Raw genomic sequence first — 24,056 nt, 5'->3', positions numbered from 1 at the left:
AGAGAGAGAGAGAGAGAGAGAGAGAGAGAGAGAGAGAGAGAGAGAGATATCAGCACAAATATTCTCATGGGGCTGAGGCTGCCTCAGCCCTACCTTCTGAGACTGATAAAATTCAAACAGGAGGCTGTGCTCCAAAGGAAAAACCCCAAACAGGCCAGAGCCATCTGTAAGAGAGGCAGTCTAGAAATGGTCACACAGGCTGCTGTGTGTCACCTGAATGTTGTAATGATTTTTTTTTTTTCAAGACAGGGTTTCTCTGTGTAGTCCTGGCTGTCCTGGAACTCACTCTGTAGACCAGGCTGGCCTTGAACTCAGAAATCCGCCTGCCTCTGCCTCCCAAATGCTAGGATTAAAGGCGTGCGCCACCACCGCCCGGCTGTAATGATTTTTAAAATTCTGGATGTAGTTTGTTTTCTTCTAACTACTAAATAGCTAGGAGTGTAGCCCTGTGGTAGAGTGCTTGCCAGTGGGTCCATTCCCAGCACTGAAAAAAAGAATACAACACAAAACGACACAGTGTACGCTGTTGTGGTGGCTTTGGAACTTAAACACTGTCATAGGTGACAATGACACTGCTTTCTTTTTATCTAGAGCAGATAAGATTCCCTCGTCATTATACGATGCCTACCGCAGAGCCTGTGCCACTGCTAAGGAGACGCAGCCCAAAGGTAAGGCTTCCTGTACTCTCCATTTCTGTCACATGCTGGTCACCTGCATCGGTCCGCAGTGGACTGGTCGCCTGGATTGGTCCACAGTGGACAGGTTTTTCTCACCCAGGTGCGGTAGGCCTGTGACTTTGCCTGACCATGGTACCTGGGGACCAAACAGTGAGCTCATGGGCTTATTGTCTCGGAGGTCTTGACAGTTAGCCATGCCCCTGCCGTCTAGGAAGCATGGTGTACAAGCTTGCTGTATTTGGAATCTCCATGTACAGTTCAGGGCCCACGGCGTACTGCAGTCAAGCGTGATTATTTTCTAACTTGCTTTGTAGTAGGTTGCAAGGTTTTTTATTTTGTATTTCCATGTGTTCTTGCTGTGTGTATGTCTGTGCATCCTGTGATTGCCCTGTGGCTGCAGAGGCCAGGAGACGGGGTCGGATCTCAGTACTGATGGTGGTGAGCCGCCACGTGGACTCAAACTCAGCAGCTAGCACTCAACCTCCGAGCCGTCTATCTGGCCCTGGACTGGGGATCTTTGTACCTATGAGAATGATGAAAGAGCTGGTTGGCTCTGGGAAGCTGTGACCGGTGAGCTGGCATCCCTGTGAGTGGGGCTGGCATGTCCTACCGCTCTGGGGTCTTTTGTATCGTTGGCTGGCCTTGAACTTCTGAGCCTCCTGCCTCCACCTGCTAAGTGCTGGGATACAGGCCCGGGTGAGCATCCCGTTTTATGTCTAGTACTGGCATGGAGCCCAGGGCTTTGTGCATGCAGGGCAAGCATTCCACCAACCGAGTCACAAGTTCTGTCTACGGTTTTTGTTATTAGTCAGTATCGGTTATACGAAACACCAGGTTTCATTATAACACTACACACATAGGATGTACTTCTATCATATATCATAATGACGCGCTGACATACACGTAGACATATGTCCTGACTTCTCTTTGTCCACCCTTCTCCTCTTAGTCCCTTTCCTCTTCCTAAAAATCTAAAAGAAATGTCTAGTGCACATTCATTGTTCAGAGTAACGGGGTTTGTGATAGCGTTTGCACGTATCTTTTCTTCTTAGATCTGTCCTATTCTCTTGCCCATTTCTTGACTGGATTGTTTCTCTTTTTGTGTGTAATGGAGTTCTTCGTAGATTCTGGATACTAACCCCTATTGCATGAGCAGCTGGCAGAGATGTTCTCCCATTCTGTAGTGCTTTGCTCTGCAGAAGCATTTAGTGTGATGCAATCCTGTCACTCTCGCTGTCACTTCCTGCTCTGCTGGACTCTCACATTCAGACAGTGGCCTGCGCCTTTGTGTTCCCGTGAGTTTCAGGTCTTAACAGCAAGGTCGTCGTCCCTTCCTGATTGATCCAGCCGATCTATACGTGATGAGAGGAAGTGTTCACATCTCTGTCTTCTACACACGGCTCTCCGGTTCTCCCAGCACCATTAGTTAAAGCTTTTCTCCAGCGTCTGTTTCTGCCGTCCTTGTCAATGACTGGGGTGAGGGCGTAGCTGCACGGCTCTGTATTTGTGTCAGTTTTTTCTAGGCCCTCTGTTCCATCGGTGTACACGTCTGTCCTTGCACCAGCACCATGCTGGTTTTCTCCTATGGCTCTGAGATCAGATACTGTGCCACCTCCTGCACTGCTCTCCCTGACTGGGTTCCTTTGGTTGTTTTGAGCTCCTGATCTCCTGAGACTCTTAACTGCTCTGGAGATGCCATGGAGGCTGAAGGGTGCCTGTGTGCGCCACAGCATGTGTGTGGAAGTCAGAGGTCAGCTTGCAGGAGTTGGGTCTTACCTGCCATTGGGTTCTGGGAATCTAAGGTGACAACAGGCCCTTTCGCCTCTGAGTTAACTCATTGACTCTTGTTTTTCTTTCAAAAGGTGGTATATTTTCCTTTACATAATTAAAATGGTATGTGTTCAGGGTTCGAACCAGAGCCTTTGCAAATAGATCTTAATGAGTCTTCTTGCTGTGAGCTGGAGAGTTTCTCTGTTTCTTCACATCCTATTATAAGGAGAGCATGGCCATGTTACTGACAAGTTTGGGAAATGGAATAAATCATTATGTGTCTGTGATTCTGACCCTACCCAGGCTGCCCTGCTGTTCTTTCATTGTATATATGTATACATATACATATATATACATATATATATATATATATATGTATGTATGTATGTATGTATGTATATATATATATATGTGTGTGTGTTTATGTTTTTCACAGGTTTTTTGTTTTTGTTTTTGTTTTTTGGTTTTTCGAGACAGGGTTTCTCTGTGTAGCCCTGGCTGTCCTGGAACTCAGGAACTCTGTAGACCAGGCTGGCCTCGAACTCAGAAATCCGCCTGCCTCTGCCTCCCAAGTGCTGGGATTAAAGGTGTGAGCAACCACTGCCCGGCCTTTCACAGTTATATATGTCAGTTTTTTGTAATTTTTAAACTTATTTTATTTTCCATATATGGGTGCTTTGCCTCCATATATGTGTATGTTTGGTGCCGTCAGAGGCTAGAAGAGGGCATCAGATTCCCAGAGCCTGGAGATACGGTGGTTGTGAGCCACAGTGTGTTTGTTGGGACTCAGACCTGGGTTCTCTGGAAAAGCAACCACTACTCTTAGTCCCTGAGCCATCTCTCCAGGCTCTCTCCTCCTCTCCTCTCCTCTCCTCTCCTCTCCTCCCCTCCCCTCTCCTCTTTGTGTGTGTTGCTAGGAATTAAACCCAGTGCCTTGAACATTACAGGCACATGTTCCATCTTGAGTGACATCTCCTGTCTCGATGTTTTTATTTTTGATATTATATTTAATATCTACCGTCATCAAAGGGAAGACCTCTCAGAGACTGTGCCTGCTCTCCACATAATGCAGTGCTCAGCTGTGGTCCTCATCTGTGGTGCACAGCTGTGGTGCTCAGCAGCATTTCCCCAAGCATATGAGCTTTTTGTATGTACAGTAATGTCATTGAGTGTGGTTCCTATTTGGCCTAATCTTTAAAATGTCCCTCCCTGGTTCAGATGCCACCTCGGGACAAAGGACGGAACCCGACTGTGCTGACCAGCCCCTGGGACTGCTCACAGCAGCACTTGAAGAGCTCAGAGCTTTAATGACAGACCCTACCCAGTACAGTGGTAAGAAAAGCGGATGAGGCAGTGTGTGGTAGTGTTTGTGCTCTGGGTGCCTGCATGCCACCATAGCGACAGAGGCTGGCCTGTCGCTCCTGGAGCTCAGTATCTGGCAGGTGAACCTGCCCAAAGACTAAGTGGGGATTCAGAATATGGGATGATGGCCAGGACCAGAGAGGTGGGGATGCTGTCACAGTGCTTGGGGCTGGAGAGACGCCTCTGTAGCTTCTCTTCTGGCCTCCAGGCGCCATTGCTCACAAGCTCACATCCACACAGAGCACCCACCATCATACAGAACTGAAGGTAATTGGGAATGAAACCAACCTGAATCCTTCATTGTGTAAAGACCCACATCCAAACCCCAAATCTCTTCTTATGCAGAATAGACTTTACTGTGGGTTGATTGTGCAGAGGCCCAGACGGCCTGCCTTCCAGGGAAGCACTATGGCTCTCACATTGCCACAGCTTTGCTAAGTCTGCAGCTCCTTCATACGCCCTTCCTCAGGCCAGGGGTACAGACGTCCAAGCACAGCCTCCTAGGCTGCTGTGTAAGCGTGGTGCTGTGTGTGGCCTTGTGTGTACATATGGGCTCCTCTGCGTAGTCGAGGCTGGCCTAAGTTTTGGAGCTCAATGCTCTTCCTGCCTCAGCCTCCCATTCACCACCACATCCAGCGAGAGTGTAGCAATTGTGGGGCATTAGGAAGAGGTCCAGTGTCAGCGCTGACAAAGCAGCAGAAGTTTGCGTGCTTGTGTGAGTCACTGAGGCCTTTGCAGCGACCCTCCATCTCCTGTGGCTGCTGCAGTGTGGCTACCCGTCCATTCAGAGCAGGCTCCACATTGGGTGTGACAGCTTGGCCAGTGCTCCCTAGCATCCTGTGAGGCCACGCTGGTGCTTCTTCACGTCATTCATCCCATGCCTTATGTAACTGCATCTGTGTTTGCAGTCATATCTGCTCAGGTGGCTGTGGTTTCTGAAAGACTCAACGCTGTCCTGGGACACAGTAACGATGACGGCAGCCACCGGAAATTAAAGATTCAGCTCAGTGTCCTTCCTCCCACACTCCAGAGACAGGACCAGGGGGTATGTCCACTAGGCCTCAGGACCCAGCGGTGGCCTTTCTTAGATTATATAAAAGGTGTGCCGTGAGATGTTGAGCACTCAAGGCACTGGCCATGCCACTGTTGCTCAGCTTCATCTGTCTGCTTGTGGCTAAAAGTGTCCTTCGTTCCACTTTGAAGCTGAGACTTTGTGTCTCCGCATCCCAAGTGTGGGATAAGAGGTGTGCTGGGGTTACAGGTACACTGGGGTTACAGTTATGCTGGGATTATAGGTGCACTGGGGTTACAGGTGCACTGGATTATTGGTGTGTTCCACCACCTCTTGTTGCATTTCAAAGAAGCCCATGTGACAAAAGCTGTTTGTAGCACCAGGGCCCGTAATGTTTACTCTTCTGTCCTGTACAGTGTTTCCTATCTTCCTACAAGGCACCTTCTATTTTCTAGCTTGTGTGGTAACACAGGAAGCAGATTCAGTCCCGTGATTTGGTCCCAACTAGCATTGTAACTTCCTTTCTTTCTTTTTTTTTTTTTTTTTTTGGTTTTTCAAGACAGGGTTTCTCTGTGTAGCCCTGGCTGTCCTGGAACTCACTCTGTAGCTCTGTAGACCAGTCTGGCCTCGAACTCAGAAATCCGCCTGCCTCTATAACTTCCTTTCTAAATGCAAGGCTGACAACCTGAATTTGATCTCCATTTCCCATGAGGTGGTAGAGAGAACTGGCTCCTGACAGTTCTGGCCTCTACACACACACACACACACACACACACACACACACTCACACTCACAACACAAAATAAATATCAATCATGTGTAGCCTTCGCTGTGATCTTGCTGTTCAGGCCTGCTTCCTGTTGCTCTCAGATGTGAGGCCTTGGCCTCACAGTGCTGTGTGTCCCCGCAGGTTGTGGATCTCCTGCTCACAGCCTTCTGTCAGAACCTAATGGCAGCCTCTAGCTTTGTGTCCCCAGAGAGGTAAGGGTGATTTGCGTCTGTCCTGGGGTACTGGGACCACAGGCCAAGCAGGGCGAGGCAGTTCCCAAGATGGACGACAGGCTGAGCTTGTCAGATAAGGATACCGTTCAAGATTGATGATCTGTGTTATGTAAAGACCACCGTTTGGAAGAGCCCTGGCCTCTCCACAGGCCTAGACTGCTCATGGAAGCAACGTCCAGTGCTCTAACCTGCCAGGGATTTGTCCTCTCCTCTGCAGGCAGAGCCCCTGGGCTGTCCTTTTCGTGAGGATCCTTTGTGGACACACGCTTCTCCCTGCAATACTCACTCGGCTCTGCCAGCTGCTCTGTCACCAGGTAGGCAACTGTATCCTGCAGATCACTCCCTGAAGCTGCGTGGGGCCTAGACTGATGCCAGCTGCTGCTTTTCAGTGGTTTTGAGCCATCTGCTGGGGAACAGACTGTCAATAACGTGTCCTTATTTCAGGGCCCGAGCTTGAGTGCCCCTCATGTACTAGGCTTGGCTGCTCTTGCTGTCCATCTGGGTGAGTGCAGGTCCATGCTTCCAGAGGTGGATCCAGGTGTTCTTGTTCCTGCCAGCAGCCTTTGTGTTCCTGACTTCTTAAATACCCTCCTGACCTGCCGCACGAGGGACTCTTTGCTCTTCTGCATGAAGTAAGCCATTCCTAAGTCTCCCAGCAGTTGTTTTCCCCTCTTAAAAAGTGACAGATATTTAGCAAATAAATTATGAGAGGCCACAGGCTGGAGAGATGGCTCAGTGGTTAAGAACACTGGCTGGTCTTCCAGAGGACCCCGGTTCTAGTCCAGCCCCTCCTGGCAGCTCACATCTATTTCCAAATCCAGTTGAAGAAAATCTGACTCCCTTCTAACGAGGGAAGACTAGGTCACCTCTTCTGCTCACACAAGAGTTCCTCAAGAGCCATCATGAGGAAAGAGCAGAATATGAAATTCTGCTGCTGCTGCTGCTGCTGCTGCTGCTGCTGCTGCTGCTGCTGCTGCTGCTTAGGAAGAAATGTGTAAGAAGAGGCAATGAAGTCAGGCGGTGGTGGCGCACGCCTTTAATCACAGCACTTGGGAGGCAGAGGCAGGCGGATTTCTGAGTTCGAGGCCAGCCTGGTCTACAGAGTGAGTTCCAGGACAGCCAGGGCTACACAGAGAAACCCTGTCTGAAAAACAAAACAGAAACTCAACAGAGACAGTGGATCAGCATGCTGTGTTTCCTGCCGGCTCTAATGTGGCATCATCTGTAGTTCACAGATGTGCTGTGCGGTCGTCACTGGGGCTTCCATCTCATGCAGCCCCAGGTTACCTCACTCTGCCCCGTGACAGTCATGGGCTCCTTGGGATGGGTGTGAGGCCGCCCAGGCATGGATGGTGATGCCAGCTCTTGCCTCAGCCTCCGTTTCCCTCTCACTGCCTCTGTCCTCGGAGTCCCCGAGTTCTAACCGTGGTCTATGTCATCATTTCCGCCTGCACACAGTGTTCCACCTGGTCATGTCTGCTGGAGACCAAACTGCTGTAGCCGAGGCTGGCCTGCTAGACTGAGCAGCTGCTGCTTTCTCCTAAGACACGGACCATGTTTTCTCTGTACCTCTTCAGACTCTCACACAGAAAAACAAAACAAAATAAAAACCTCACAAGCGATGCTCACCTGAGCAGGAGGCACCTGCGCCACCTTCCTGGCTGTGCCTTTGATGGAGTGACCGAGAGCCAGGCAGGGTGCACGTCGTTCCTCCTGAGTCTTGTATGGCTCTTGACACACACCCAGCAAGTGTGCCTTTGCTCACACGTGCCATGTGTCTGTCGTGTCTCTGCCTTCAGTGTGGATGTGAGTTCTTGGAGGTAGCATCCCCCTCTCAGGAGGAACTGAGCCCAGAAGCAGTTTGGTCCAATAGTCCTTCAAGTCGAGGAGTGACCTCAGGCCGTGTCGTCTAGGACGCACTGAAGAGGAATTGAGTGAACTCACTTTTCTTCCCTTCCCTGCAGATTCTGCACAGCAGCCATTTCTTACTGTGCATGCAAGTTCTCTGCTCAGCCCCCTGCGTCCCTGCACAACTGTTTGTCTCCAGGTCTGATCAAAAAGGTATGTGCTTCAGAGTCCTGCTTCCGATCTGAAGGCCTCTGGCTTCTGAGGCTTTTCTGTGTTTCCCTCAGCACATGCGTGCAAGACATGTCTGGCTGTCTCTGGGACAACCTGGCTGTCCGCTTGGGAGGATTTCATGCTGAATACTGCTGTTGCATCTCCTTCTGAATTCAGACTGGGGCTAAGATAACAACTGTTCGGTATATGCTACCGCTTTGTAGATACTGATAGTTATAGCTCAAGTCAGTTAAAAGGTAAGGATTCATTTAAAAAAAAAAAAAAAAGGAGTCTTGCCCTTAAAGCACAGTTATCCCTGTGTGGTTTTGCTTAGGGAGGTTTGTCTGTCTGTCTGGTTAGGTTTTGTTTTTCAATACTAGGATCACTCACATGTACTAAGTGCCCACCACCAAGCTATTAGCTCAGACATCCTTTTCCTGAATTTTGCTGAGCACCTCCTGGGTATGAACCCTGGATTCTGACTGTAAGCTTCACATCAGAGATAACAGAGAGAACATTTGAGATGTGGAAGCAGGGGGATTTGTGAAAGTTGGGGCGGGGGGTTCATTCGCTGTTGTCAGGATTGATTTTTAACTATGTGTGAGGGCAGGTGAGCTGGAGTTACAGGCAGTTGTGAGCCGTCATCCAACATGGGTGCTAGGAACTGTACTCTGGTTTTTATGTGTCAGACACCTTTATTTCCAGTACTTGGGAGGCAGAGGCAGGTAGATCTGTTCAAGGCCAGCCCTCAACTCACGGGGGGTAGGGGGGGGTGTCAGTACAGGGGTCAGGCTTGACATGGTCCACAGAGCAAGTTCTATGAAAGCCAAGGCTACACAGACAAACCCTGTCTCAAGAATGAATGAATGAATGAATGAATGAATAAATAAATAAATAAATAAATAAATAAATAAATAAATAAGGAAGGAAGGGACAAAAGAAAAGGGAGAAAGAAAGAGAAAGAAAGGAAGGAAGGAAGGAAGGAAGGAAGGAAGGAAGGAAGGAAGGAAGGAAGGAAAGAATACAGCAACAAGAAACCTTAACCATTAAGCCATCCAGCTCCAGAGGTTCAGGCCATGCTAGATTGAATAGAGAAATTTGATCTCAATAAATGAGAGAGAGAGAGAGAGAGAGAGAGAGAGAGAGAGAGAGAGAGAGAGAGAGAGAGAGAGAGAAAGGCCCTAAAAAGAGAGACTAGCAAGATGGCTCAGTGAGTAAAGATGCTAGCTGCCAAGTTTGGGGAACTGGGTACAATCCTGGAAACCCGTATGTTGGAAGGAGAGAATCAGCTCCTATAAGCTAACCTCTGACCTCCACACATGCCTTTTCTTAAACACACACACGATCAATAAATAGAATTAGAAAGATGATCAGTGCTTGTGAACGCTTGTTTCATTGGAAGGATTGGAAGTTGGATCCTAGCATCTACAAGTAAGTACCTTCTATAACTCTAGTTCCACAAAATCTAACACACCCTCCTGGCCTCAGTAGGCTTGTGTGTGTGCACTTGCACACACACATTAAAAATGAGAATCTTAAAAACCAGGGCTGATGGTGTAGTCAGTCAGTCAAGTGCTCGCCTAATAAAAAGCCCTGAATTCGATCCCCAGCACCGGATACCCCAGATGTGGCATAATCTGTAACATCGACACTCCAAGAGCTGCACATCTAAAGGTCTTGATCAAAAACTCCCAGTCATTCTTGGCCATGTGGCAGGGTTGAGGATAGCCTGAGCTTCATGTGAGCCTGTTTCCAAATAATAAAATAATAAAATGACTCAACGGCGAGCTTAGCCCTGCCCAGATAAATGAAATCAGACCTGAAGTACCCTGGGAATCTAGGCTATGCTTTGAGGAACCTGGTCCTAGGGCCTGGGTGCAGACTGAAGACCCAGCATGGTCTTGTGCAAAAGTTGGCAATAGTCAAGTTCTTGTTAAATAGGGGCAGAAAGTCCCCTCTGTCTCTGATAAGCAAGACATGCTAGTAACATATCACCGAGGAGACACTTCTGGTGTTGTCTGTACGGCTCACGTTGCTGCTGGGCCAGCTCACAGTGGGGGGTGTGGGGGTGCAGTACTGAAGGGCCTCTCCCAGCAGTAACCCCCTCCTCCCAACAAGGCACCCCCAAACCTTCACCAGCAAGGCCAGGGCTTAGGGAGACCCCAGGGAGACAAGCTCTGCTCCCCTGCTCACTGACATGCTGTGTGTATCAGGGCTGCAATGGGTCCACAAGAGGGTGGCAGGTAAGGTGTCCTGGCGGGCATGGTCCCTGGGTGCCCTTGTGAATGTTTTATACTGACTGAACTTCTCCCTGTGTGTCTCAGTTTCAGTTCGTTGTGTTAAGATTGTTCCCAGAGGCCAGAGCACCTTGTGCTCCAGAGCACACAGCTTATGTCCCCTGGAGACTTCTGTACCTTCCTACTGCAGACTGGCAGAGTGCTGCGCTCTCTCTGTGGAGATGGAACGCCTTCCAAGAGCTCTTAAAGGAGAAGGAATTTTATGTAGGTTTCCGGGTCTTCCACTATTTCACATGGCCTGCCTCTGTGTGTGTGTGTGTGTGTGTGTGTGTGCGCGTCTGTCTGTCTGTCTTTCTGTGTTTGTGTTGCTGTTTGCCTTGGTCTTTGTAGAAGTGGGGATGCGTGGAGGGTTGGTCTATAATGTGGTTTTATTGTTGTTATTTGTTTTTATGGAAAGTGAGATTTTGAGATTAGGGTACACTGGTGAGACCCCTTTAAGAATTTTCATAAGAAAAAACAAGACATAAGATGCCGTGACTATTTGAAACAGAGTATTACATCAAGGCTATGGGCTTTTGTTTGGTTGCTTGTTTCAGGCGGGATCTCACTAGCCCTGGCTGGCCTGGAACTCCCTATGTAGACCAGGTTGGCCGATTCCCCTGCCTCTTCCTAGGGTGCTGGGATTAAACACTGCACCACCATGCCCAGTTTATACCAAGGTTTGTCGTCGTCCCCTCCGCCCCCCGCAACTCCTGGCCTATAAAATAATTTCTTATCAAATGATAATTTAACCAGGAACAGGCTAATTGAATAAAAGTAAATAGCATGCTAGTTAAAAGACCAGTGCAGCCAAGTGCATGCTATGATCCCAGCACTGGGGAACCGAAACAGTAGGATGGCCACAGGTTTGAGGCCAGCCTTAGGTACAGAGTAAGGACTGTCTCAAAACTGTGCTGGTTTCAACTGTTCTACTTTCATATTCAGAGCTTTCCATAGTGCAATAATGCACCAGTTTTCCAATGCATTACAGCATGGAGCAGAGGTTTACAGAGGTTTTGTTGGTCTGGTCTGGTCTGGTCTGGTTTTGGGGATTTTGTTGGTGGTGGTAGTGGTGGTGATTTTGGGGTCTTGTTTTTTTGTTTTGTTTTTGGTTTGTTTTTTTTTTGGCTTTTCAAGACAAAGTTTTTGGGTTTCTCTGTGTAGCCCTGGATGTCCTGGAACTTGCTCTATAAACCAGGCTGGCCTCGAACTCAGAAATCTGCCTGCCTCTACTTTTCAGTGCTGGGATTAACAGTGTGTGCCACCATGCCCAACTCAGACCTTTGTTTTTAAGGTAAAATGACAAATGCTTATGAACAGTGTGGTTTGTGTTTCATCCCTGCCCTGAATGTTTCTGTCACTCAGTTAACTTACAGAGATTGGGTACAGCTGGAGTTGGAAATTCAACCTGAAGCTGATATTCTCTCAGACACAGAAAGGTAAGAGCTCAAGGGAGCACCCCACTAAATCATCACCACAGTGTATTCATACAGTCTTCCTGACTAACGCTCAGGTTAACTGCAGAATGTGTGAGCACACCCTCAGCCATTCACTTCTTTATTGAAAAACCAAAACCATGTGCCAGCATGCCTCAGATGTATGCCTGTCTGTATATATTGTACCTTCATACAGATAAAGAGAGAAATGAGGTCTCTGCAGGGACCCTACACCCACCAGAGCCCATATTGAGAGAGCGTGTATATGTGTGTACACACACACACACACACACACACATATATATATATTCTGTGCACTTTGGTAAAACCACAGTAGACACAATGAGTGGCCTGAGGTTACAAGATAGGCCCTGTAAGAGCAAGTGACCACTTGGGCTGTCTGTTTTGAGGTAACAGGGGTATATGGGTGGGTAGGCGCCTAGGAGTTTCTTCAGACGGGCACCAGAAACTGAGTATATCATGATTAGGTGTTGCTGTTGTTAAGGCCTCATTTTAACTTCACTTAAAAAAAGTATTTATTTTTATTTTATATGTATGGATGGATGGTGTGTGTGTGTGTGTGTGTGTGTGTGTGTGTGTGTTTGGCCTGCTGAGGCCAGATCTTTTGGAACTAAAGTTAAAGACAGTTGTAGCTGTCATGTTAGTGCTGGGATGTGAACCTGGGTCCTTTGTCAAAGCAGCCATCGTTCTTAGCAGCTGAGCCATCTCACCAGCCTCACTTTTTAATCCCTTGGGTCACTGGTATCTTGAGATTGTATTTAGGCATGTTTTAGGGATTCTCTGCCCACCCCCGCTTTTGCAGAGATAGAGATTGGGGATGGAAGCGATGGTTTTTTCCGTGCTAGAGAAGCACTCCACGGATAAATCCCATTCCTAGCCGTCCTCCCTGCTTTAATGGAGTCCTGACTCCATGGACAAAGTGATGCCCCACCATGAACCTCACCTGCTCCTTGTGATGTGAGCTATCTCACTTGTGTTTGGCTGTTTCCACTTAGTAGAACAGTCTCCATGTCCTTGAGGCCCTTCTCTTGTGCACTCCCACTGTCTGTGACCACTCAACAGTAATCCACAGTCGGGATTTCTCAGTAGCCCTCTTTACGTGGGTAGCTCAGCGTGCACTGGCACAGCTGCCTGCTCCAGTTACTGGGGTCAGAGATGTAGTCAGCAGTCATCCTGCAGGATGAGCACTCTGCCTAGGCTTTGGTCATACAATTGCCCCTGAGAGGGCTTTTCCACAGCACTGGTCCCCTGCCATGCAATGAAACCTCGCTCTCCCGTCAGCTCTCAGGCTGCTGCTCCCACTTTGCCCAGCACTGGTACTGTGTTCCTCTGAGAGAGACCACTTCGGGATGTTAAGGGTCCCCGGTTATAGTGTTGCTCAGTGTTGATCTCGGCCTTCCACTACTGCAGGCATGACTTCCACCAATGGGCAATCTATGAGCGCTACTTCCCAGCACCATCGGCTCTGGGCGGCTGTGGTGGAGACCTGGAAGCGGCGTGCACAGTCCTTGTCAGCGAGCTCATGGACTTCCACCAAAGGTGAGCCACACAGTGCTCAGACCTCCTGCTCTGCTAGTGACGGCACACACTGGCACAACTCAGATACGCTCACGGTGTCGTCTTCTGTGTGGAATTCCTCAGTCAGCGTGTCCTCGAAGCTCACGACTCGGCTTCTTCGTGGCCTTCATTCGTGTCAGTGCAACAGCACTGTAGGAAGTTATTTGTTCAGAGTCTCACTCTGTAGCCGACTCATCTAGAGCTCAATCCTCCTGTCTCAGCCTCCTGAGGGTCGGGTGATAGTTGTAATGGAGGCACTGCAAAGTGAAACTGGTCGGTCTCCTCTTCAGCTCTTGAGCAGCTCTGGACGAGGCTGATATTGTAAGAGCCTGTGCCTGTGCCTGCTGCTCAGACTCCCAGCCCTTAGCCCTTAACCCCACCTCTTCCGGCAGAACTGCCCACTCTGGGCATTTCACAGAAACAGAACCGCATGTGGTCTTGTGTCCCTGGCTTACAGCACCCCGCAGATATTTTCAGGGTCCATCGTGCAATAATATTTCACTGTTTTATGGATGAATGATGCCACTGAGCTGCTGGGAGCTTAGCCCAGCTGGGTCCTCTCTTGAAGGGAGCTGAGGGGAGCATTGATGGGAGCAGGACTTGGTCTCTGAAGAGACTGAGGTTGCTTCCTATAATAGCAGTTACCTGTCTTTAAGTTCCTCTCAAGCAGGCCTCTGGGTGACTTAACACTTGTTGTTTAACAGCAGGGGATTAAGTAAAGGATTAGTTGGTACAGCTTCTTTCTCTCTTGCCCAGAAGCCTTGCCTCTCTGCCTCTTGCTTGCCAGGAAGGAGGGAGATTTGGAGCAATACATTTTTATTGAACCAGGAAAAGGGAATCATGCTCACAGAAAGAAAAACTTTTACATAAGCAAATATGCATAAACACACAAACTTTCTTTTTTTTTTTTTTTTTAAGATTTATTTATTTATTTTATTTATGAGTACACTGTAGCTGTCTTCAGACACACCAGAAGAGGGCATCGAATCTCATTACGGATGGTTGTGAGCCACCATGTGGTTGCTGGGATTTGAACTCAGGACCTCTGGAAGAGCAGTCAGTGCTCTTAACCGCTGAGCCATCTCTCCAGCCCCCACACAAACTTTCATATACACATGCATACACTCCTGTTGGGTCCAGCTTCTTTTTTTTTTTTTTATTTTTTTTTTTTTTTTAAAGATTTATTTTATTTATTTTATTAGTACACTGTCGCTGTCTTCGGACACACCAGAAGAGGGCATCCAATCTCATTACGGATGGTTGTGAGCCACCATGTGGTTGCTGGGACTCGAACCCAGGACCTCTGGAAGAGCAGCCAGTGCTCCCAACCGCTGAGCCATCTCTCCAGCCCTGGGTCCAGCTTCTTATCTCATATTTACATACAAGCATACATATTACATACATGTTACATATGCATATGAAGCAAAAGCCCAACCACCAACGCAGAAAGAACTCACTCATTCAGGATGAAAAATGAGCTCCAACCTTTACTGCATAGAGAAGGGAAAGCTTCTGCTCTTTTACTGCCAAACGAATTAAACCCAAGTCTGTAAGAAGAAAGCTTTGTTCTCTTTAGTAAGACTGAGCCTGCCTTGCTGTTAAGAAAAGACCTGTTCCATCCCATGGTCTTTGTCTTCCTCTCTGCATCCTGCCTATGCTATCTTCTTCTTCTTCTTCTTCTCCTTCTCCTTCTCCTTCTCCTCCTCCTCCTCCTCCTCCTCCTCCTCTTCCTCCTCTTCTTCCTCCTCTTCCTTCTTCTCTTCCTCCTAATTCTGTTCTCTCGTTCTGCCACCTAATGTCATTGTTTCTAGTACCTTTTTAGGAGAATAGATCACATGGTATCTATTTCAAAAGTTTACTAAAAGTTTAAACAGGCCGGGCGGTGGTGGCGCACGCCTTTAATCCCAGCACTTGGGAGGCAGAGACAGGCGGATTTCTGAGTTCGAGGCCAGCCTGGTCTACAGAGTGAGTTCCAGGACAGCCAGGACTATGCAGAGAAACCCTGTCTCGAAAAACCAAAAAAAAAAAAAAAAAAAGTTTAAACAAATTAAAATCATAAATTGAATAAGTTGTTTACAACAGAGTTTACATGTGTTCCCGTTAAAACTAGTTATGTAACTGGGCATTCATTTCTGTCACTAACTCCACAGGGTCATTGAAAGTTAACTTAGTGTAAGTTAATGAGATTTTGTATGGATAAACCCAGTCAGAACTTTATCTTCTGACCTTATACCTATAATAAATTGTTCAGTCCCTTTTATTTCCTTTGGTTAATTGTTTTATAGCCTAAAGAAGGTATTCCTTTTTTTTTTTTTTTTTTTTTTTTGTTTTTTTCGAGACGGGGTTTCTCTGTGTAGCCCTGGCTGTCCTGGAACTCACTCTGTAGACCAGGCTGGCCTCGAACTCAGAAATCCGCCTGCCTCTGCCTCCCAAGAGCTGGGATTAAAAGGCATGAGCCACCACCGCCCGGCAAGAAAGTATTCCTAAATTGTATACCTGTGTCAGTGCCTGCTTGCTATCTCAGAAGTCGTTAACTCTTGGCATGTGAAGCTGGCAGAGTTTTCATTGCAGGCTTTATATCAGAGAGCTCTAGTTGCATCCCTAATTATAACAGGCTTAATAATTAGCAGTATAATTGTAGAATGACTTCTAATAATTTTAGACGATTCTAACAGAATCATCATTAGGAATTAAGAAATCATGTATTTGCTTGTAGAGCATCACTACAAAACGGTACATCTTCGTTGGTCTGCATAAAATCTGCCCAATAGGGTGGGCTAATGCCCAAGGATTATTATATTAACTTTATAAGGACAGGAAAGGCGCATCAGCTGCGGGAATCACACCCTGAGGTTTGTGCCTCGAGCATAAAAGGGCCATAGTTCAGAGTCCATGGTGAAAGCATCTCAGACGGAGCACCTGCTGGCCGTTAGCCTTTCCTAGATGGCTCCTGACACTGAGCAATACACGTCATCTTTATAACCCATCCGTCCACTGGTAGACATTTGGTTGCTTCTGCTCTTTGGCGATTGTGAGTTAACACTGCGGTGACCTTTTGATATAGGTTTTGGGGCGTCACTGTTTCCTGGGTGTATGCATGACTGCACTGATGGATAACAATACTTTTTTTCTTTTTTTCTAAAATGTTTTCACATACTGGCTCTACCGTTTTATCGTCTGCCTGCAGTAGAGATGATTCGAAGTCCCACAGCGTTACGAGCGCTGTTCTTTTCTGGTTTTAGTGAGAGCCGCTGTAGGGATGAAGTACTGTTTCGTTGCTGTTTGAGATTTCTCTTCTTGTGATCATGGACCATTTAGAGAAATACCTGTTAGACTGTCTCCCTACCCCCGACCAGCCCATCCTGGCTGTCTTTTGTGCTACTAGAGATCAGACCCAGGACCCCACACAGACTTCTGAGAACACCCCAGTCCTTTAAACTGCACTGTCTGAGTTGAAGTTCCTTACGTGCCCCACACAGACACTTAGCACACAGACTTGGACAGAGTTTCTCTTGTTCTCTGAATTGTCTTTTCACCCCCTTGATGCTGGTCAGTGAATGAATGAATGAATGAGTGATGAATTTGCAGGGGTCTGATGCATTTGTTCTTACTTCTAACTCTTACGCTTAGTTTTTTACTTCCTTCATGTGAGGTAGGGTTCCACGTTATCCTTTTGCGTGTTTTTTGTTGAGAAAACTGTATTTCCCCAGAGATGGTCTTGATGTCCTTGTCATGGGTCAGTTGGCCACTCACAGGAGAGTTTATCTTTAGGCCCCTGGTTCTGTCTGCTCTCTCGGGCTGTTATGTTACCCTGTGATGTGGCTTTGAAGTAAGTCTTGAAATTTTGAAGTATGTCTTTCAACATTGCTCTTTTTAGAGGTTGCTTTGGCTATTCTGGGTCCTTTGTGATTTTACCATCAGTAAATTTTTTTTGTTTATTTGGGTTTTTTTCTCTTTTTTTTCCCACAAAACCATTCGGGATCCTGATGGGAACTGTATTAGATCTTACCCACTTAGGATAATAATGCCATCTTAGTGGTACTTACGTTTTCCTGTTCATAGCCACAAGATGATCTTTCATTTATTTAGGTTTTGACTTATTTTACCATTATTTTAGGTTTTTCATCATACAAGTCTAATATTTGCTAAATACAAGACTTCTATTAATAGATATTTTTTGTTTGTCTTAAGACACGATCTCACCCTGTTACTTTGTCTAGCCTAGAACTTGATATGTAGACTAGGCTGACCTTGAACTCCCAGAGATCCTCCTGCCTCTGTATTTTGGTTTCAGTGTGACTGTAAATAGAATGACTGGCTTTATTTTTTAATTATTCATGGATAACGTATAGAAATCCAACTGAGGTTTTTATATGGATGCAGCACACTCAGTTCCTTGCTGTAGCTTCTTTCCGAGTGAGTCGCTCAGGCTTTGCTGCATGTGAAGTCGTGTCCCTTGTCCATGTCATCGTTTGGCTTTGTGCCATCGTTAAGTGTATAAATTAGTTTGGGGATGTTAAACCTCATACGAGAAATCACACTTAGTTTTGGTACATTTTTCTTCCCTTTAAAAAAAAGGTGTGTGTGTGTGTGTGTGTGTGTGTGTATCCATTCGTGTGTCTATGCTCAAGGGCAAACGCAGAAGCCAGAAGACGATCTTGGCCACTAGGAGTTATTTGTGTGACATCCAGCATGTTACGTGGGTGCTGGAATTTACTTTTAGTCCTCGGCGATTGCTGACACACATTCTTAACCACTGAGCTGTCTCTCAGACACCCTCCCCTTTCTTTAGATAAGCTTTTGCAATTTAGCCATGACTAGCCTGGAACTTGCTGTGTAGGCCAAGTTGGCATCAACCTTGCAGTCATCCTCCTGTCTCTGCCTCTTGAGTGCAGAAATTACATGCATGTGTCCTGCCATACTTTGCATTGTTGCTGTTCTTGACTGCTGGTACTTTGGTTTTTTTGCTGGTTGTTTCCTGCTAACAGTTACAAGCAGGCGTTGCACTGTGAAGGCAGGAGAAAGAATGGGCACCGCAGCGAGCACTGCCGGACAGCACTGAGCAGGCTTCTGTTTTATTTTCAGTTCCAGGAGTTACAAGCACTCAGAGGACTCTGATCTGGTTCTTGGTGGCCGCACAGGAAACGAGGATATTCTTTCTAGGCTACAGGTGAGTTAGAGAACACTAGAGTTCGGTGTGCTTGCTGCAGCAAACCTACCCTCTGCTAAGGTGTTTATGACACGTCTGCATAACAGTGACTGACTCAACAGAACCGAGTGGGAACCTGCATTGTCCACAGTGTGGCAGAGACCCAGAGCAACAGCGTCCTTTGAGTTTATCCCATAGGTGGGCATCACAAGACCCAGACACGGCTGTGATACCAAAACTGTCTCAGCTTTGAAACATCCAAACTTTGACAGCAACACTGCTTCTTCGTGCTTACTCAACTGGGCTGTAGGCTCTGAGAAGTGACCTTAACAAGCAAGCCTGTGTAGAGGAAAAGAGCACATGGGGCCTCAGGCATCGTGGGCTCCCAGAGTGTGCAGGATGCAGAGGCAGATGCTGATGGGCCAGTGTGTCTCTTAGTTCATGTCTCTGCGTAGCCTGTTTGTAGCCCTCCATGCCTGATGCTCTTGGGAGCAGCCATGCCAGTCCTCTGGTGCTGTAAGTAGCACAGTAACTGAGAACTGAGTTTAAGGAGTTTAACTGCTTGCCCTCGTGGCTGTGGTCCTGTGGTGAGTCAGGGCATCACACGAGGGAGGGTGTGGTAGACATAGCAGCCAAGAAACAAAGAAGGAGCGACTGGGGGCAAGGAAGATTCTTCCAAAGCCCATCCCTAATGAGGATTTCCTGTAGCCAGGCCGACCTCTTACATGTTCTGCCAGTTCCCAGTAGACCATTCAGGGAGGTCCCCAACAACGGATGGGGTTCAGGCCCTCACGATCCTCTCACTTTGACACTGGTGCTTACAGGTAAGCTTTCGGCACGGGCATTTGGAGGGCATCTCAGATCCAACCCATAGTAGTACTTGTCCCCTCATCAGACACAGTCATGTCTGTGGGCTCCGTGTTCATGTCCCCTCATCAGACACAGTCATGTCTGTGGGCTCTGTGCTTCCGTTCTTCAAGGGTGGGAATTCAGAAATGCGGGGAATGAGAACTGTAGGTGTGAGAGCTGAGGAAAGAAAGCCCTGAGAGCACCCTCCAGGATAAGAGATGCCGAGCACCTGGATTCTCTCCCTTCGTCTTCCCCGTCCATCTTTCCTAGACGTCTAGCCTGAGAGAGACCTAGCCTGCCTGTGGTTTTTAGGATCACACGGCAGGCTGTGACATCTGTGGGTGCCAGTGAGTAGACAGGACACACCTCCACTGTAAATGATATATTTACATGTTTTTAAATAACTTTTACCTCTTCCTACGACCTGGCCAGCCACATAACACTCGAGAAAGATTCTTTTGGATTTTTTATTTTTAAGTCAGCTTTAGCACAATTACTGGGGGAATTACTCCTTATTTATTTTTCTATACGTTTGACTGTCTACCTCGCAGCCGCCCTCCGCCAGTACTTGCTCTCTGAATCTTACTCCGGTTATGTCTGCTCCGTTAGTCTGTCCTCAGGGAACTTCTCTAGGCTCCTGGTCAGCCATGTCTAATGGAGTCCTCCTATTCTTTCTGGCTCCTTTCCTCCTCTCCCCTCTTCCTCCCTCCTCTTTCTCTCCTTATGATCCCTCTCTGAGACTATGTGAGGTTCTCGATCACATTCGTCCTTAAAATTTAGTAGGTACTTCCTCTGCCACCTTGCCCTCCCAGGAGAGTGACAAGGTGCAGCCTTATGGCACTCTGAGAGAGCATGCAGTAGCAGGATATCAGCCAGCCAGCCAGTTCTGCTGATGGAGTGCTCAGAGCCCGGGCCCTGTGGTCCTTATGAGACGGATGCTAAGGATGCAGGATGACACCAAGATGAATGGCAGGATTCAGCCAAGTTCTATGGCTCAGGCACTGTGTTGTCTGTTGACATGGCTCCCAGGTTAGACTGAGGAAGCCAGTCAGTCCTATTCCTGGATTTGCCGTCTTGTTTTTAAAAGAATAATATGTAAGATCTAAATGTAGGACCAGAGTGTGGGATTCACGGCTATTTGGGACACGTGGCTCATTCTTTGGTGTTTACATTTATTCTCTTGAAACAATAATGCTTAAATCACAAAAATATTTAGAAATGTTCCAAAGTACAGGGGTCTCAGGAACTGTGACAGCAAATGTTGGCCTGACACCAGCTAGACTCTAAATAGGGGCCGACAGAAATCTGAGCTATGCCTGACACAGCCTTAAAGAGTGCATACAGAGGACTCACCTTCAGTTCACTCCTGCGTGTGTGCACGCTTGTCTACACTGAGCACACAGGGCAGTGTGCAGCCCCGGGAGACCTGGGGAGGTGTGCTGGGTATCCCTCCACTCAGTTACGTTTATAATTTAAAGATTGCTTTGTTTGTTTCTGTGGTAACTGGGGGTGGGGGCTTGAATCTAGAGCCTGTGCATCCGGGCAAGTGCTCTAACCTACGAAGACCCTTGAATTTGCAGTCCTCTTGGCTTAGTCTCCTGATAGCTGAGTGACTAGATCTGGCTAGAACTGGTTTTCACATGGAAAAGCTTGTGTGTCCTTGTGCCTGCTCATTCTCCATCCCAGTGGAGACAGGCTTCTCAGGCTCGTCTCTCAGGGTCCCCAACTAAGGTCCTCAATGAGCAGAGAACTCTTCTGCCCTGTTCATGTTTGGTGACGGCAGAGGCAGAGGGTGAAATTGGCCCTGCTCTTTTCCAGGAGATGGCTGTGGACCTGGAGCTGGATCAAGGTTCTGCAGAGCCCCATGGCTGCTCTCCTCAGAGTCACTTTCTCTTTCGGGTGTTCAGAAGACGGCTGCAAGCTCTGGCAAGGGCAGACAGCATGGCTACCAGCCTTAGGAGACAGCAAGAAGTGCTCATGTGCAAACGGTATGCTCCGACTCCCTGCCAGCGTCTGCCTTAGCTTCCACTACTAATTGCTTGTTTCTATTGTGCCTACTCCATCCGAGCTTGGAATGGTTTCGGGGTCTTGGTGGCTGTCATAGCAACAAGTGTTAAAGGTGTTTTGGATTCTTGGACTCAGAACACCTCTAGGGAAGGATGTACTACAAAGAACACGTTTTTCTTCTTCTGTTTTGTTTTTAAGTGCAGTGTGACTGTTCTCATCATAGAAGTCTCCAGTTAAGGACTGCTTCCTTAGACAGTGGTGCATCCTTCCACCTGCTTGTTGAAAGTTTATTGATGTTTTTTGACGTGTGTTTGGGGTACCCACAGTGCATAAGCAGGAATGAAGGGCTGGGGCAAAGACAGCTTTTGTTCAGAATGCAGGAGCTCAAGGCAAGGTCAGCGGGAACTAGAAGGGCTGTGACTTTGATCACAAGCGTCACTTAATCTGGAAAGTTCAGTGCAGGGAAGGGACACCCTGTCCATACTGTCTGTCCTCACCACCATGCACCCTTCTTTCAAAGGCTTCTCCTCCGCCTGCCTCCATCTGTTCTTGTGGGCAGCCCCCAGGCCGGACAACCCGTCTCCCCCAACTGTGAAGAGTTCTTTAACCTGGTCAACTCTGAGTTGGTATGTGCAAACACTCTGGGCTGGCCTTCCTACCTCTCTGCTGGTTTTGTGCTCATTCTGAACTGTTTTACAGAGAAACTTCTGTTGCCACGGCAGTGTCCTGACCTACGACATCACCACCCACTTCTTCAGGGTAATTTGGTGCCTCCTATGTAACTCCCTTTGGTTGCCTGGTGCTGCCCTTCAGGGCCTGGGTTCCCAGGGGCACCTGGGTTGATAGACCACTGAGCTTCAGGATGGTTTGCTGCAGGGGCTCCTCAGTGTGTGTCTCCGAAGTCAAGATCCAGCACTGGTGGCCAACCAGACACTGACAGAATGCCAGACTAAGTGTCCCATGATTTTGACTTCAGCACTGGTAGGTCTGGCCCAGTTGGGTTTTTTGTTTGTTTTGTTTTTCTGTTTTTCGAGACAGGGTTTCTCTGTGTAGCCCTGGCTGTCCTGGAACTCACTCTGTAGACCAGGCTGGCCTCGAACTTAGAAATCCACCTGCCTCTGCCTCCCAAGTGCTGGGATTAAAGGCACCACTGCCCGGTGCCCCCACACACACACACACACTCATCTCTCTGTATGTATTCATGCATAGAAGTCAGAACTTGCAGGAGTCAGTTCTTTTTGCCCACTGTATGGGACCCTGGGATTGAACTCAGATCATCCAATTTGGGAACAACACTGTTTCCTGTTGAGACTTCTCACAGACCCTCATTTAGGGTATTTATAGTGAAGAGTCGGGATCTTCACTTCCCAGGAGGCTCTGTGTCCTACCCTGGTGGTTAGCATTCGCAATGTGTGGGAGGGGCTGGAGCACCAGCTCAGCATTTAAGAACAGTGCTCTTGCAGAGGCCCCAGATGGTAGTTCATTATGCATCTCTCAGGTTCCTGGGGAGCTAACACCTTCTTCTGACACAAAGCAGGCCCATATGTAATACGTAAACATACATGCAGGCAAAAGCTCATACATAAATGTGTGTGTGTGTGTGTGTGTGTGTGTGCACGCGCGCGCACGCAGAGGCTCACGGAAGACCACACTCTCTGTTCTTCAGTGCTGTCCCACTCACTGTACTGCATCCTCTCACAAAGTCCTCAAGTACAGAGCTCACTGGAGGCTCCATGTTAGCTGCTCCACATCCCACAGCACAACTGCTCCTGCAGATGCTGGTGACTGGTCCCAGAAGGCACTACTGAGGCTTCCTAGGACCCCTGGGGCCTCCTTCTGGTTCATTATTCCAACCAGAGGGGAGATGGACGGGTCAAGCCATGGCCAGCTTCATTTCAATTGGGCGGAATTAATGCAGATTAACTATTCTGTATTTAGAAAGTTGCTCTCAGCCCGGCATGTAGAAGCAGGCCAGGCAGCGCAATGCCAACTTGACAGGGTTCTTCCTCATACAGTGCCCTCCCCTCAAGCCTTGTCCCTGAGCAGAAGAATGCCTCAAAGAGGAGTGTGGTGGACACACGTTTAATCTCAGCACTTATGAGGGAGGCAGAGGTAGGCACAGGATCTCTTGAGTTGAAGGCCAGCCTGGTCTACAGAGAGTTCCAGGACAGCTGGGGCTATACAGAGAAACCTTGTCTTGAAAGACAAAGGAAGCAGGCCCCATAAAGCTGGGTATGATGGCATACACCTTTAATCCCATCACTTGTAGGGCAGAGGCAGGTGGACCTCTGAATCCTAGGCCAGCTTGGTGAGTCCCAGGCTAGCCAGAGCTACATGCTAAGACTCGGTCTCAGAAAAGGAAAGTTGCACAGTGCTGTGGTGTGAGCCTTGTGATGCTCTCAGGAGTTCCTAGCTCACTAGCCATTATGTGTCTCAATGGTGGCCAAGGGGTAGCATCTCTCTCGTGGTTGTCCATGACAACTTCCTTAATCTGCTTCTTGGTGACCTTTTACTTCTCATAGTTGTGGTGGTCAAGCCTGGAGCCAGTGCTGTGTAGTCGGTGGAAGAAATGCTATCAGAGCACACTGCCTCGGGAGCTGCAGAGGCTGCAGGAGGCCCGGGAGTTTGCCAGCAAGTAAGCTGATAGCAAATGAGCTGACCGTGTCTGTCGAGGGGGAGCCCAGCTGCTCCTTGGGCTAGGCTGTCCATGGACACCCCCCGAGCACTGGGCACTGCCTCTGAGTGCACAGGGCACCTCGGACTGCGCTGGCTGGCCGGCTTGTTTAAGGAAGCTGCCAAGTGTTCCTGCAGACTGGTTTCATCAGGCTTGATTCCAGCTCACCCTGGCCCTTCATTCTGCTCTAACATTTAACACAAGGT

At 48.1% G+C, this 24,056-nt stretch overlaps 1 protein-coding gene across 1 annotated transcript in view; it reads left to right on the top strand.

Annotated features, from left to right (window-relative positions):
- Window positions 1–24,056, top strand: part of Fanca (FA complementation group A) — a 52,935-nt gene that overhangs the window by 25,035 nt on the left and 3,844 nt on the right. Inside the window, exons 21-36 of the mRNA XM_028752768.1 lie at window positions 592–668; window positions 3,666–3,779; window positions 4,718–4,854; window positions 5,732–5,802; window positions 6,041–6,137; window positions 6,268–6,455; window positions 7,788–7,884; window positions 10,206–10,382; window positions 11,523–11,596; window positions 13,025–13,153; window positions 18,257–18,341; window positions 20,988–21,157; window positions 21,697–21,802; window positions 21,876–21,935; window positions 22,053–22,157; window positions 23,699–23,811. Of these exons, the coding sequence (XP_028608601.1) occupies window positions 592–668; window positions 3,666–3,779; window positions 4,718–4,854; window positions 5,732–5,802; window positions 6,041–6,137; window positions 6,268–6,455; window positions 7,788–7,884; window positions 10,206–10,382; window positions 11,523–11,596; window positions 13,025–13,153; window positions 18,257–18,341; window positions 20,988–21,157; window positions 21,697–21,802; window positions 21,876–21,935; window positions 22,053–22,157; window positions 23,699–23,811 (1,800 nt within the window). The remainder of the gene's footprint in view (window positions 1–591; window positions 669–3,665; window positions 3,780–4,717; window positions 4,855–5,731; window positions 5,803–6,040; window positions 6,138–6,267; window positions 6,456–7,787; window positions 7,885–10,205; window positions 10,383–11,522; window positions 11,597–13,024; window positions 13,154–18,256; window positions 18,342–20,987; window positions 21,158–21,696; window positions 21,803–21,875; window positions 21,936–22,052; window positions 22,158–23,698; window positions 23,812–24,056) is intronic.

The sequence above is a fragment of the Grammomys surdaster genome, unplaced genomic scaffold (assembly GCF_004785775.1).
Source record: "Grammomys surdaster isolate TR1022 unplaced genomic scaffold, NIH_TR_1.0 128, whole genome shotgun sequence".
Lineage (NCBI taxonomy): Eukaryota > Metazoa > Chordata > Mammalia > Rodentia > Muridae > Grammomys > Grammomys surdaster.
This window is presented reverse-complemented; position numbering and strand designations above follow the sequence as displayed.